The sequence below is a fragment of the Oncorhynchus nerka genome, linkage group LG7 (assembly GCF_034236695.1).
Source record: "Oncorhynchus nerka isolate Pitt River linkage group LG7, Oner_Uvic_2.0, whole genome shotgun sequence".
NCBI lineage: Eukaryota > Metazoa > Chordata > Actinopteri > Salmoniformes > Salmonidae > Oncorhynchus > Oncorhynchus nerka.
In genome coordinates, this window is record NC_088402.1 from 54,947,097 (window position 1) to 54,961,876 (window position 14,780).

General features: G+C 45.3%; 2 protein-coding genes across 4 annotated transcripts in view; both read right to left on the reverse strand.

The window, feature by feature from the left end:
• Window positions 1-880: 880 nt before the first annotated feature.
• LOC115131982 (transmembrane protein 115-like) lies at window positions 881-7,019 on the reverse strand. The gene is made up of 5 exons (XM_065020636.1): window positions 5,177-7,019; window positions 2,005-4,847; window positions 1,680-1,889; window positions 1,289-1,328; window positions 881-1,199 (listed from the first exon to the last, which is right to left on the reverse strand). Exons 1-2 carry the CDS (start codon window positions 6,031-6,033, stop codon window positions 4,616-4,618), a joined length of 1,089 nt encoding a protein of 362 aa, XP_064876708.1. The 5' UTR covers window positions 6,034-7,019; the 3' UTR covers window positions 881-1,199; window positions 1,289-1,328; window positions 1,680-1,889; window positions 2,005-4,615.
• Window positions 7,020-9,925: 2,906 nt separating this feature from the next.
• LOC115131983 (helicase ARIP4-like) overlaps window positions 9,926-14,780 on the reverse strand; it is a 66,935-nt gene continuing 62,080 nt past the window's right edge. For all 3 annotated transcript variants that reach the window (XM_029664121.2, XM_029664120.2, XM_029664122.2), the window contains one exon: window positions 9,926-14,763. In XM_029664121.2, coding sequence (XP_029519981.1) covers window positions 13,838-14,763 — 926 coding nt within the window. In that variant the 3' untranslated portion in view covers window positions 9,926-13,837. The remainder of the gene's footprint in view (window positions 14,764-14,780) is intronic.

Genomic DNA, 14,780 nt, shown 5'->3' on the forward strand with positions numbered 1-14,780 from the left:
CATCAGACCAGAGAATCTTGTTTCTCATGGTCTGAGAGTCCTTTAGGTGTCTTTTGGCAAACTCCAAGCGGGCTGTCATGTGCCTTTAACTGATGAGTGGCTTCCGTCTGGCCACTGTACCATAAAGGCCTGATTGGTGGAGTGTTGTAGAGATGGTTGTCTTTCTGGAAGGTTCTTGAACTCTGGAGCTCTGTCAGTGACCATCGGGTTCTTGGTCACCTCCCTGACCAAGGCCCTTCTCTCCCTATTGCTCAGTTTGGCCAGGCCAGGCAGCCAGCTCTAGGAAGAGTCTTGGTGGTTCCAAACTTCTTCCATTTAAGAATGAGGGAGGCCACTGTGTTCTTGGGGACCTTCAATGCTGCAGAAATGTTTAGGTACCCTTCCCCAGATCTGTACCTCGATACAATCCTGTCTCTGAGCTCTACGGACAAATCCTTTGACCTCATGGCTTGGTTTTTGCACTGACATGCACTGTCAACTGTGGGACTTTATATAGACAGGTCCAATGAATTGAATTTACCACAGGCGGACTCCAATCAAGTTGTAGAAACGTCTCAAAGATGATCAATGGAAACAGGATGCACCTGAGCTCAATTTCGAGTCTCATAGCATAGGGTCTGAATACTTATGTAAATAAGGTATTTCCGTTGTTTTTTTTGTTAAATGTGCAAACAGTTCTAAAAAAACAAATTTCACTTTGTCATTATGGGGTATTGTGTGTAGATTGGTGAGGGCAGCTGTTTCTGTTGTCAGAAGAGTATCAGCGACTGTGTTAACTGCTCCACCTAGTGGCACATTTGAGGGGCAAGCAAGCAGCACCCTAAATACATATCCTATACTACTACCTACCTACCCAGTGTTGCAAAAAGACGATTCACTGTTCACATTTCATACAATCGTATTTTATTTCATATAGAGACAGAGAAATATCTGAAACTAAATAGGAGTCTGCGCAATGGTCACAGTACAAAGAGAAACACATCGTTAGTGGAAATCTGAGGAACCTGTCTGGTGCACGGACAATCTGTGAAAACCAAGCTTCGAGGCACCTTCCCCAACAAATTAAACAGAACGGCATCAGAACCAATCCTTGGGCCACCTTCCCCAACAAATTAAACAGAACGGCATCAGAACCAATCCTTGGGCCACCTTCCCCAACAAATTAAACAGAACGGCATCAGAACCAATCCTTGGGCCACCTTCCCCAACAAATTAAACAGAACGGCATCAGAACCAATCCTTTCACCAACAAATTAAACAGAACGGCATCAGAACCAATTTGGGCCACCTTCACCAACAAATTAAACAGAACGGCATCAGAACCAATCCTTGGGCCACCTTAAACAGAACCATCAAACAAATTAAACAGAACGGCATCAGAACCAATCCTTGGGCCACCTTCCCCAACAAATTAAACAGAACGGCATCAGAACCAACCAACAAATTAAACAGAACGGCATCAGAACCAATCCTTGGGCCACCTTCCCCAACAAATTAAACAGAACGGCATCAGAACCAATCCTTGGGCCACCTTCCCCAACAAATTAAACAGAACGGCATCAGAACCAATCCTTGGGCCACCTTCCCCAACAAATTAAACAGAACCAAGAACCAATCCTTGGGCCACCTTCACCAACAAATTAAACAGAACGGAACATCAGAACCAATCCTTGGGCCACCTTGGGCCACCTTCACCAACAAATTAAACAGAACGGCATCAGAACCAATCCTTGGGCCACCTTCACCAACAAATTAAACAGAACGGCATCAGAACCAATCCTTGGGCCACCTTCACCAACAAATTAAACAGAACGGCATCAGAACCAATCCTTGGGCCACCTTCACCAACAAATTAAACAGAACGGCATCAGAACCAATCCTTGGGCCACCTTCACCAACAAATTAAACAGAACGGCATCAGAACCAATTAAACCTTGGGCCACCTTCACCAACAAATTAAACAGAACCAATCGGGCATCAGAACCAATCCAATCCTTGGGCCACCTTCACCAACAAATTAAACAGAACGGCATCAGAACCAATCCTTGGGCCACCTTCACCAACAAATTAAACAGAACGGCATCAGAACCAATCCTTGGGCCACCTTCAACAAATTAAACAGAACGGCATCAGAACCAATCCTTGGGCCACCTTCACCAACAAATTAAACGGAACTGCATCCGCATTGGCATCCTTCACCACACCTTAACATTTCAAACCTCATAAATAAGTTATTTGATTTAAAGACTCAAGAGTGCAGATCTTATCTTAACCAACATTCAGAGACGTGACACAGATAGTGGGAAAAAATGAGAAACCAGAAAGAAACAAAGAGCAAGAGATTTCGACAAGATGTTCCCTGGGGAGTAGAGAGCCTGCATCAGTGGCTGTATTGTTCCGTCAGTGTCACAAGCTGCTGAACGTTGTCAGGCCAAAACCATTCAGAAATGACAGGAAACCACTGTGTACAACATCTAGTCTTCTAGCTCTCCCCGTTACACACTCATTCGGGTAAAAAGAAACAAAATCAAACTGGCTGGCCAGAAAAACTAAAGATTCTGACAGAACACAAATCAACAGTATGAACAAAAAGGAAGATAGACCCACACACCTTCAATCTGTTATGGCCATGGTTCCCCTTCGAGTAATCCAACTCTGACTTAAGAGCAAAAATAAGCAATAAACAACCACATCATCATCATCATCCACAGAGCAACTTGTCCAATTATCAGGTGCCCCATAAATGTTGGAAACATTTGAAAACAAAGATCTAGCAGTAGTAAAATAGCTGGGGGTAAATCGAGACCTACAGTTGTTGCCAAATATATCAATAAACTTTCTGTACCTTTTCTTCTGGCAATTTGGCCCACTCTTCAGCAACAAACTGCTCTTATTCTTCAACGTTTGAGAAGTGTCCTGTCTCGCCATAGATGGGATCGTCACAGATGTGATTCAGATCTGGACCCTTCACTGACTATTAGAACAGTCCAGGGTGCTTTTTATGCATGTTTGTGGTTGTTGTCCTACTGGTAGATCCACAACCTTTGACAAAGACACCTGGTTGAACATTGCACTCCAAAGCACCTTGATAATCTCCAGATTTCCTGATGTCCTGCACACGTCTAAGGCCTGCACTGCCAGAGGCAGCAAAGCAACCCTTAAGCAGCAAAGCAACCCTTAAGCATTATCAAACCTCCCCCATGGTTGATTGTAGGGAGGGTGTTATTTTCTTTGAATGCCTAATTTGGTTGTTAGTAAACATAGGAAGACCTCACTGCTGGAGACAAAAAAAAAAGCCTGGTTGGACTTCTCAAAAACCCGCCTAACCAAGCCTAAATCCTGGGGAAAAGGGTCTGTGGACCAATGAATCAAAATCGGAACTCTTTGGCAATACAGATCTGGGTTTACTGACACATGATTTATTATTTCAATGAAATAACACCCTCCCTATAATCAAAGATGGGGAGGTTTGGTAATGCTGTGGGGTTGCTTGAAATTAGCAGATTATCAGGCGTTTTGGAGTCCAGTGATCAACCCAGTGTCCAAAAAATGTGTCTCCACTGAAGGCTGTGGGTCTTCCAGCAGGGCAACAACCCCCCCCACACACACACACACACATCAAAAAGCATCCAGGAATGGTTAAGAAGAGATGCTGGACTGTTCTGAAGTGGCCAGCAAAGTCACATCAAAAACGTATTGGCGAGATCTGAAAACCGCAGTTGGTGGATGGCCCCCCTGAATTATTGAAGAATTATAGAAGTATGCTGCTGAAAAGTGGGCCAAATTGTCAGCAGAAAGGTGCAGCAAGCTCATTGATGAAGCGTTTATATGCAGTTATCTTGGCCAAAGGGTGCCAATTATTTTGTCCATGTCATTGGTCTTTACTTTCTAAATTAAAATGATAAATAAGCTAAATTGGTTCTGCAATGTCGAAAATCCAGTGTGTGGTTACGGTTTGTTTGTTTTTAATTTCTATTTATTTTAGAAGTAATAGGGAATTATTTAAGAAAAGTGCAAGTGTGTCAATATATATTCGGCCATAACTGTCTTTCAGTGATGGAGAAGAGAGAAAAGATGTCAAAGACATTGAAGACTAAACACCAATCAGCACAAAAGGATGACCTAGAAAACCATTGAGAATCTGCATCCGTCTGCTGAAAGCTTGCTCTGGGACAATAGCAACACACAGCAACAGATGGAGAGTTTGCCAAGAGTGCCAAGAGTCTCTGCTCCGGTTGTGCCGTCTCAGACACAAGGTCTGGGAGTCAGACGAGAGCAGCAGGTGTGGAGCAGGCGTCTCGGGTCAAAAGAGCTGTAATTAAAAAAACATTTTGTACAACCATTCAATAGTTTATTCAGGAGAGACATGACAAACTAGGGAGAGTCCAATGTGTTTGTACATTGCATTCATGTTTCAATGGACATATGCGGGTGGGGCCAGGAGAGCAATCTGTGTACAACTTCGGCGAGTCAGAGCGAAAAACTGATAAGCCTGACAATGTGTCAAAAACTGCTAGAGCTAGAGTGTCTGTGTGTGTGTGTGTGGGGGGGGGTGTCACTGTAGTGTGTGTGCTACTCAAAACTTAGTATAGCTGAGTGTGTATCAGTGTGTCTGTTATGAGCTGGAGGGAGCGTCCTCAAAGCTGATGATGCTGGACTCCTGTCCCGTGGTGTTCTGGGAACCATTAGACCCCCCTACTGGCGAGGTTCTCTCATGTCCAGAGAGCAGCGGGGTGTCGGCCCGAACCTCGTCCTCATCGTCGTCCTCTTCGTCGTCCATGCTCGGCCAGGCCGACTGGTCCTCCACCTTCTTCAGTCGCTCGTTCAGGGCCTTCAGCGCCAACTGCCTGTAAGACGATCAGACAAAGTCCGTTTTAAAACAAACCGTGTCTGCCCATTACCAAGCAAGGCTGAGCAAATGTTTGCATTACATCATGGCATAGCAGGTGTCTCGGAGTCCCTTCCAAACAGCCACTGATCCTCTCCAGGTGCAGAGCGAGGTGATATGTAGAGGCCTAACTGCCATCTATGTAACTGAGGACAAATAGTGTATGCGTGACAGCTTGCAAGTGTGTCAGCCACATAATGAAGGTAAACAAATATTGGGCTGTGTGCTGTAATGGATCCCTGTGTGAGTGCGTGTGTGTGTGTTTATTTGGGCCTCTACAGCACTCACCTCCTCCTCTCTGTGTCCTGGGGATCCACCCCCGGCAGACTGATGGTGATGGAGGAAGGTGCCCCGACGTCGTAGCGTTTCACCATCTTCCTGCACACCTTGATCTTCACCAGGGCTGCGTGCACCAGGCCAGCCAGCAGCCCCACCACTGGCTGCACCACTTCAGGGAAGAAGGAGGCAAAGGCAAAGTGGTCTGACATGTCCCCACGGCCCCGGCTGTGCCTCTGGTAGAAGCGCAGGTAGACCCAGCCTGCCAGGGCGCCAAAGCTGTAGGCCGCCAGTGGTGCGGCATTCTCCAGCAGGCCAGAGAGGCGTAGCAAGGCCAGGCAGAGGAGGACCAGCGCCGGGGACGCTTTGAGCCTCACCTGTGGAACCCGCAGCACAGTCGTGTCCCCCATGGTCTGCTTGAGGGCCACCAACACCCCCCCGAGGAAAGCTGGTGCCCCATGGACTCGCACAGCAAACAAGTAGTCCAGGTCAAAGGTGGCGACGTACGTGAGCAAGTAGGAGAGGCCCGCCAGGAGGCCTGCAGAGATGTTGACCACGGCAAAAAAGATTAGCAGCTCCAAGGCGCCCCACAGAGGCTCCAACAGCCGGCCACAGGCCATGACAGTCCCAACATTGGCCACCAATCCCCACACATGCTGCTCCACCACAGCATGGGTCACCAGGGTCCAGATCCAGAAGTTAGGGGGGAAGAGGTAGCCAGGCGTCACACCCAGGGCGTATGGAGTGTCAACTGCCCACGAGAGCAGATACAGAAGTAGCACTATGGCACTTATGGACTTCACCACAACGCTAGTGTTGGTTAATGCACCCAAGAAGTGCTGTCGTGCAACTGGCAGATAGCGATTCATTGTGTCGTTTGTCAGTATCGCGCAAGGGCCGATCAGTAAGTTTGTATGACCTGCAGCTGCTCACGTGTTGGCCGTTAATCAGCAGTGCCAAGAAGAACAAACGTAATCTGCTGATACAGACAACATCCACTCTCGACAGTGATGCTTCATAGGGGAAATAATCTGACTGATCAATGCTAATGGGTGGTTTAAATGGACCTTTAATGGTATTGCTGTTCAAAAACACTTGATGGGGAAACTTTGCTACCTCGCTATAACCCTTTATAGTTGCCGAACTGAACTATCTAGTGTGATTAGATATTAAGAATAGGTAACTGGGCTAATTTACTAAGCTAACATATGTAGCAACCTGTGAATTACTCTCAATTGACACCAAACGGTGTCATTCTCGAAGCTTACATACATCACAAATATTAAATAGTTACTGTACTTTAGAAATCATACCAAGAACTTCAGCTAGCTAGCTGGCTAGCAAGCGCTGGAATAAGTAGCTAATAAGCTAAGTTAGTTAGCTTGTTATTGCTAAGTTGCTATTAAATGGCTAGGGAAAGAAGTCTGACAGTTTGTTACGATGTTTTATATCCACCATTCGAATTCATAAGACGACCAGTCAACATTTGATGAAAGGGTTTGAGTAGTATGACTCCAAAAACGACAACAATTAGCACCAGCGCCTCACTTGTTTTCCTCGGCCCAGGATTCACCGCTAGCTAGCCACAGTAGCTCGAGTTTTTCCTGTAACGTTAGTTAGCAGTAGCTACAGGCCTTCAAAACAATGTTGTCGAGGTGATCAAAAATCGGAGATTCACGCGAAATCCATGACGTCTTCACAATGTCAGAGAGCCTATTCGGTTACGTCAACGTTATTCCGATTAAAAAATCACAGATGACTGACTATCCAGCACTTCACACACACTGACCAAAAGAGTCTTGGGCTCACTGCCACCGTCACCAACACACAAAGCGTCAAGTCACGCCAGCGTGGTGCACTGGAGCACTATGGGAAACAGTTGTTATTATTATTTTTTAACTTCTTCTTCATTATGGAGGGCCGCAAATAAATATTATAGGTGCATGCCACCACCTACTGTATTGACTCTGCATCAGCCTACTATCATGTAGTATGAATTCATTACACTATGTGAAAAAATTGCCCTACCAACTAACCCTACACCCATTAAAACCTCACCACTATTCCACTACTTTGGCCCCATTTGATCCTGCACCAGGCAAGCAGCCTAAGACGGGACACTATCGTTTAAATCACCTTGTAACTCTTCTACAGTAAAATCTTATACACCCAAGTACTTCTCTACAGCTGCCACCACAACATCTATCCTCTGTGATTTTCATTCTATTCCTGCAGTACAGTCGATCACCATGGCTATGAATGCCCCAAAAAACAAACCTACTGAAGCACATGCTATTCCTACCACTCTACTGATTTCAGAGGGGTTGGGTTAAATGCGTAAGTCACATTTCAGTTGAATACATTCAGTTTGACAACTGACTAGGTATCCCCCTTTCCCTTTCCTTTTGTTTTGGTCCAGGATCCCTCATCCTGGACCCACCTTCCTCTACTTATTCTCTTCCCTGCCTCAGCATACTACACCTTCTGTACTACTCTGATGCCTTTCTCTCCCTGGACACCTCTGATCTCCAGCACCATGTGGGTACCCCTACAGTTAAACATACACCATTTTCCAAAGATACTACACATTCCTATGTCTCAAGTCCTCCTGCACACTTCTCACATCTAGGATTCTCCCTCCTACACACTGATGCCACATGACCATAAGCTTGACACCTAAAACACCATAATGGGTTTGGGACAAAAGCTCTCACGGGATAACTGACAAATCCTAACTTGACTTTAGACTCGGCATCAAAACCTAATAGTACAGACAGTGTCTTCTTTGTTTCACCACGCTCTTCACCGGGTCTGCATCGCAACAAACATTGGGCGTCACAGACAACGGGAATCTTCAACTTCAGTTGACCCTGCTCAACACTTAACGCCTCTCCAGTTATCAGTCCTTTCAACAGGGCCCTGCTCCGGAGAGGAAATCAAAAGGTACACAGGTATTGTCCTCAGGCGTGTGGTGCGGAGCGCACGCTCCCTCTGAATGGCAGAAACGCAAAAAAACGACACGATTCCACTTCAAGTCACTTTCACGACCCAACATTCCCCAACCTCTTTTTCCCACCCAATCTGACACCATATATGGATCAGCCAGAAGGCAAGGATCCATTCTCTCCAAAAAATCTCACTCCCACTGGGCAAATATCATATTTATCACCATCTGGATGAGGCTCAAACTCAGCGGTCTTGAACCGCATCTGCAGCCACAGTTAATTAATCCTCACTCTCACCATGTTCAATTTCCTTCTACAGCACTCGATATTTACTCTTAATGTGTTCCACCTTTTTTTCCCCCTGCCCGTCTTCTTACCGACCTCTATGGGTTCCCCTGACTCAATCTCCATGTCTGACAACCATTCCGGTGTACCCGTCAACTTGTTCCACTCGCCAGATACCCGTTCACCCTCATTTCGCTCCACATGGTAGGGCAGCCTATAGATGGGTTCGCTGACAAACAGAAGTCTGTGAGATGCTGTGATTTTGGATGGCCAGATAGTTACCAACAATGACAAGAAACTGCCCTGTGGGGAATCGTGACTCGTTGCAGCTCGTTTAATCTGGTTGTTGATACCATGTCTTGATTTGAGGTGTTTTGACTGACCTCATGTCAATGCTAATATGGTTCAAATGCAGTAGCTAGCTAACCAACATCTGTAATTATGTGTTTGAGAGACTAGTGCTCATTGTGCAAATGTATGCATTTTCAATAAACATTGGAAGCAAAATATTGTTTAAATGTTGCCAACCCTGTTTGTTTTGCACCATAGTTTGTTGCTAAACAACCAACCCGTTTATGGGTCATGGATAGTTTTTTTACTTGGATTATGATCTAGGCTAGGCTGCTCTTCAGAGACTAGATTTATTTCAAATTCAGCACAATTTTGTGTCACCCCCACCACACAGCAGTCAAGGGATGCTCCAGTCTCAGTGCCTGCCTGTCAGCCTCCAGCTCTTTATGCATAGCCTAATTCCCAACATTTATTTGCTTTGAGGATTCTCTTGCAATCTGTTTATTTTTTTTGTGATAAAATATTACGGATTGGCCTGTGTGTTTACATCATCTCTGGTCCATCTCTCCGCCCACCTGGAATACTTACCTCAAATATCATCATGATGTTATTTTTTGCCAGAGATCTTGTTACATTTTAGGGATTCTATATGGAATTCTATAGCTTTTTCCTGGACTGGCTACAAATGGAGTGTTTAGCTGTCTGAGTAGTGAGAAGCTAATCTGACTACTAAAACGTAAATGTATTCAAACTGACATGTATTCAAACTGACATGTTTGGAGATGGACAGCAGCACCCTGCATTCCACTGCTGGCTTGCCTTTGAAGCTAAGCAGCATTGGTTGTGGTCAGTCCCTGGATGGGAGACCAGATGCTACTGGAAGTGGTGTTGGAGGCCCAGTTAGAGGCACTCTTTCCTCATGTTTTTAGACCAAACTCAATTCCCCAGGACAGTGATTGGGGACCTTGCTCGGTGTATGCAGTCTTTTGGATGGGACGTTAAAACAGGTGTCCTGACTCTCTGTGGTCACGAAAGATCCCATGGCACTTATTGTAAGAGTAGGGGTGTAAAAACCTGATGTCCTTGCTAAATTATAATCTGGCCCTCAAAAGGCCACAATCATCCCCAGCTTCCATCTGGGTCATTCATCCCTCCTCTCCCCTGTAACTATTCCCCAGGTAACTTACCTGGTAAAATAAGGTTGAACATGCATTGATTAAAGAGACAGAAATGACTGGGATAACTGCATACACATTCATTTTATTCAGTAATTAATTGGCATAAAAAACATTACACTAAAGAATTCACATTTCTCAGGTGTAAAAAAAAGACAAAGCCCTCTGCCAGCAGAACTCTATGAGAATCAAACATCACAGATAGAGAGAGAGCACAGCAAAATCTGATCTGATATCAAACCAAGATAACGTGAATAGCTCACTGGCAGGAAATGCAGTGGATAATGGCTGGCTACCAAAAAAACATGAGGGACCTTTGACTGGCAAAGAACAATGGTGCGTTTGCACGTTGTCCTCTGAAGACAGGCATACAAATGGACACGCCCGCAAACAAACCAAAACAATGTGTAAAGTAAGCAGAGTTATAATGCGCTTGTTCACTTACAGTGATACAAACACGAGACAAAGGCTGTTTTATCGAGACTCAGATGAGACCTGCTTGGATCTGGGATGCCTCAGTGGAACTTTCCTTATGGAGAACAAGAACCACAACACTGGACGCAATTGTACTGCGCGGATAGTGTTTTCTATGGAATATTGATGCATCTCTCTGAATAACAGTTCTGCTTTTACAGAATCAAAAAGACAAACGACCGGTACTGCGAGGTTAAATTGTGAGCGTGCGATGCGGGTGAGGGAGACAATTTGCATGACCCAAATCCCTGTGAACGTTCGACTTATGTAAAGGGTTGGTTTATGTAAAAGGCCAAGGTTAGGCAACCCAAACAGAGTCTTCAATTCAAAAACACACAAATGTCCACGCATCTTGGTCATGTAAGAGGACCCATACGGGGAGAGAAAACCATGGCAGTTGTGACAGTCCCAGATCTCTGCCCGCATCTCCCATTCCCAAGACGTTACAACTTTACATTGTAGATCAGACGGCAACACAGAGCTCACAACATCAAAGAGCGGTGAACACATCAAGTGACATCCAGTCCACCGTGGCCAAGCTTCCTGGAAAAAGCAGACATCATGGAATCCCTTTTTTAAACATTTTTGTTTACAATGTTACGACACGTAAAAGCACTTGTTCCCAGATACAACTGAACAGAATCTGCTTGCATAGCTGATGATGAAAATCTAAGGCTTCTAAGTCATTTAAGATATACACTGGCGAAGTCGACGTACAGAACCTCCGTTTCATAGTCACAACATGTCAACGTTATCAACTTGAAGGCTGGCAGACAAGCTCATTTCACCCAAGCTGTTGTAAACACCAAAAGCAAGCACCAGACAACAACTATAAATTCATTCTACGTACAAAACAGTAAACCTGTCTCCGTGTAAAGATAACAGTTTTGATCGAACGTGTTTGTTTCTACTTTTTTTTTTTTTTAAATGCATTGTCATCTAGGCTGACAGCTATTCTCAATTTTGCCCTCTTCATCTGATTTTAGGTCATGTCATCTGATGGATATGACTCTGGACAGGTCTCTAGACAATGCTCAGTCCCCTCCAAAAGTTAAGCGAAAGAGTTACTCATGTTCAGATAGTGCTTGAGGATCTGTGTGTAAGATAAGATAGTGTGTGATTAAACATTTGCTTTTTTATCAAAGTAAATGAACTTGAAATGCCATTCAAAACATTATTTTATTTACAAAAGATCTTAAAGCCATCCATTGTTACATGTCCATTCACAAACTATGTACTGTACAGGCTTTGCTAACCATGCTAGCACATACTCATAGACTTCCTGTCATTGTGCCAACGCTAGTTAGCATTGGCGCGCAAAAACTACCTCTAACTTCCCGAAGTATCCCTTTTAACTAAATGGAATTTACTGGACAGTCAGTTGGTGGCTGACTGAATCGATTTATAAATAAATACTGAAATTCAAGTAGAAAGCTATGAAAAAGATTGAGTGGTACAACAACTGAAAACATTAAACTGAGGGAACTAGCTTTCATTTGCCATTAGGATATATAGATTCAAATGAACATCTGGATGATATGAACAAAAAACAAAAGCACTGGGTGACATTTTCTCTCTGCTAATGAGTGGTTTGACCGCCCGTGACTGGTTGGTCCTGAAACTCACACACTGAGTCAGATGTCTAATAAATCACACTTCTCAAGTTATGGAACACAATAATTGCCGTGTTCCAGTAAATGAACATAAAACAAAAAAAAATCCCCTTACAAACAAAAACAGAACAAAAAAAGTACAAACATTTAAAATAAGAATGAATAAATATGCACTGTCATAAATACATGAATTTGGTAAATTCAAAACGTTGAAAAAAGAAAAGCACATTAAGTGTGGTATGAATGAAAAGAAGAACAAGTCTTATGATACGAGGGTATCGTAATAAATGCAAGAATTGGAGTTTAAAGCTCTTGCTGAAGAGACTCAAGGCTAGGGACTTGGTGGAGGTGGTGGGCTGGCCTTCCCTCTTCCCAAAGTGGGTTGGATTGAGACAGTAAGTCTATGCAAGTAATGAGTCAGAAGTAACGAAAATGAAAAGTGCTGTTTATTAATTAAACAGACCCAGGTCTCACACACTTAACCCCCCCCTTAACAATGAGCTCACAACAAAGTCAGTAATAACATTCTGTGACCAAATTCGAAAGACACCCTCTTCTTTAGGCCAATAGCAGTTGGTGACATTTGGTCGCGTCAGAGAATAATCCTCTCTGGAGAGAGTGCTTGAAGTTTTTTTTTGGCACAGCTATTTTTGAATTTGCTCAAATTATTTTGGTTTGACAATGACCCCTTGAACCCTGGGTTGTTTTTCCAGTTGAAATCACATATGCCAGAGATGAGACAAAGGAGCAGAAAACAAGTGTTCAAACTATCCACCGAGACAGAGCGAGCCACTAGGAGACAAGTTCTCTACTCTAGAACACTTGGGTACCCAGTGCAGAAACAGACAGGGAAGGGGACACACACACACAGAGGTGTCACAGGTCATATTTGCATCACTTAGAGAAGCTACAGTAAGACTATGGGTGAGATCCAGGTCCCTAGGACTGCCCGTCTCGCTGTTTCTCTACTCCCACTGGGTAACATTCAGAGACAGAGGCAAGGCATTTTCAATTCACCGTCCCTTTGGACAGTTGGCCCTTCGCAAGAGCAATGTTTTCACATCATCACCGGTAGACAAGGCAATCAAATCAGAAAAATGCAGAAGATGACATAAAACGTGGAAATCAGATCTTCCCAAAAGTGACGCCTGTCCCAAAGATCTGCATTAAAGGCGTAAATAAGTGTACATTCTTTGAGTTGAAGGTTCTTACTTTTTAGATTTTCACCCATCAAAGACCCTAACGGTTTCTTTGACTTCAGTCTCGACTCGCCCATTTTCGGATTGTCATCCAATTTCTCAAAAAAACTCAACACTTCTGTCCTGGCAGTTAATTCAAGAGCAAATCAAATTGATTTTGAAAACAGTTTTAGAGTAGGACTACCATATAAAATAATATTCAGTAGAAAATAATGACAATCAAGAACAATATCGTCAAACAGATATTTTGTGCCATACCATAATTACTACCAACTATGTCTCTCAATTTGATTGATTAACTCTAGTCTACTGTCAGTTAGTTATTAACCTAGTCTATCATCAACTGTTGGAAAAATGCAAAAAGTTTTAGAAGACAACCAAGCGAATTAGTCAGTCTTCTGAACAAACAGTACACCCTGGTGGCGATTAAGGGTCACTGCAGGTTCAAACCCAGCTGTCGCTTCAGTGATTTGAATAAGGACAGGACAGAACATTTTGGAAGCCCCAAGTCCGTTTCCTTTTCATCTACGTTCTCTCTGGTGCTCAGTTCTTCTATTTTCTTCTTTTTAAATGAGATATTCAGCATAAGGATTTGTTGCTTTGTCCAGATGTGTTATATTCCAATACAGACTCATTTTCTGAACGGCGTGCATGTTGCACTTGGGATGGGAAAAAGGGTTGGTGGAGGCTCTCATTGTCCAGTCACCTCAATGACATCATCGTCATCGCTGTCTGAGCTACTACCAGCGTTCTCTGCCGAGCCGTGGGCGTCAGAGCGACCCAGCCCCGCCCCCATCAGGCCAGAGGAGGGGAAGTGGGAGAGGAAGCTGGAGCCAGCGGGGCCTGGGGTGGCGGCCGGGAGCCCCCCAGGGAGCAGCGAGCTAGGGTACATGCCCACGGACTGGCCGTAGGACATGGGGAAATCTGGGGGCAGCATGCCAGCCATACCAGCACCCAGCATGAAGGGAGCCAGGGAGGCCGAGTCAGAGGCAGCCGAGGAGGAGCTGGTAGTGGTGGAGGAGGAAGACCTGGAGGAGGAGCTAGTTAGGGTGCCGTCACCCAGGCCGAAGGGGTCAGAGGTCATGGGGAACATGAGACAGGGGTCACCCATCTGGCTGTGGGGCTGGAAGTAGGGCGAGCCAGCTCCCATGAAAAGGGGTTGCTCAATGGAACCCAGCATGGCCGGGTTGAGGCCCATGGGCGGGAGGCCGTAACCCCTGGTGAAGGGAAAGCCCCGGGGGGGCAACGGGGCCGAGGTGCGCTTGCCGGGGGCCAGCTGCTTGTTGTTGGCCCATTCGTCGGCAGACGGGGTGGAGGCTTTGCGCTTGGTGCCCTTCAGGTCCAGGGCGGCCGTGGAGTCTGTGTTGGGCTGGGCCGTGGTCTCTCCCCAGGGCTTGACATGGCTGGTCACGCTGCTGCCATTGGTGCTCTCTGCCAGCGCCGTCTCCAAGGATCCTGCAGACAGAGCCTTGGAGGCCTGCTGCTGCTGGATCTTGTTTCCGGCTGCAGCTGTGTACCTCTGGAGCTCGCTCAGGATCTCGGGGCTGTCAGGGGAGAGCGGGCGAGTCACACAGCCGCTGGTGCCGTTCGCCGAGTCCTCCGATGCCTTCTGGGTGTCTGAGGGAGGGGAGGGA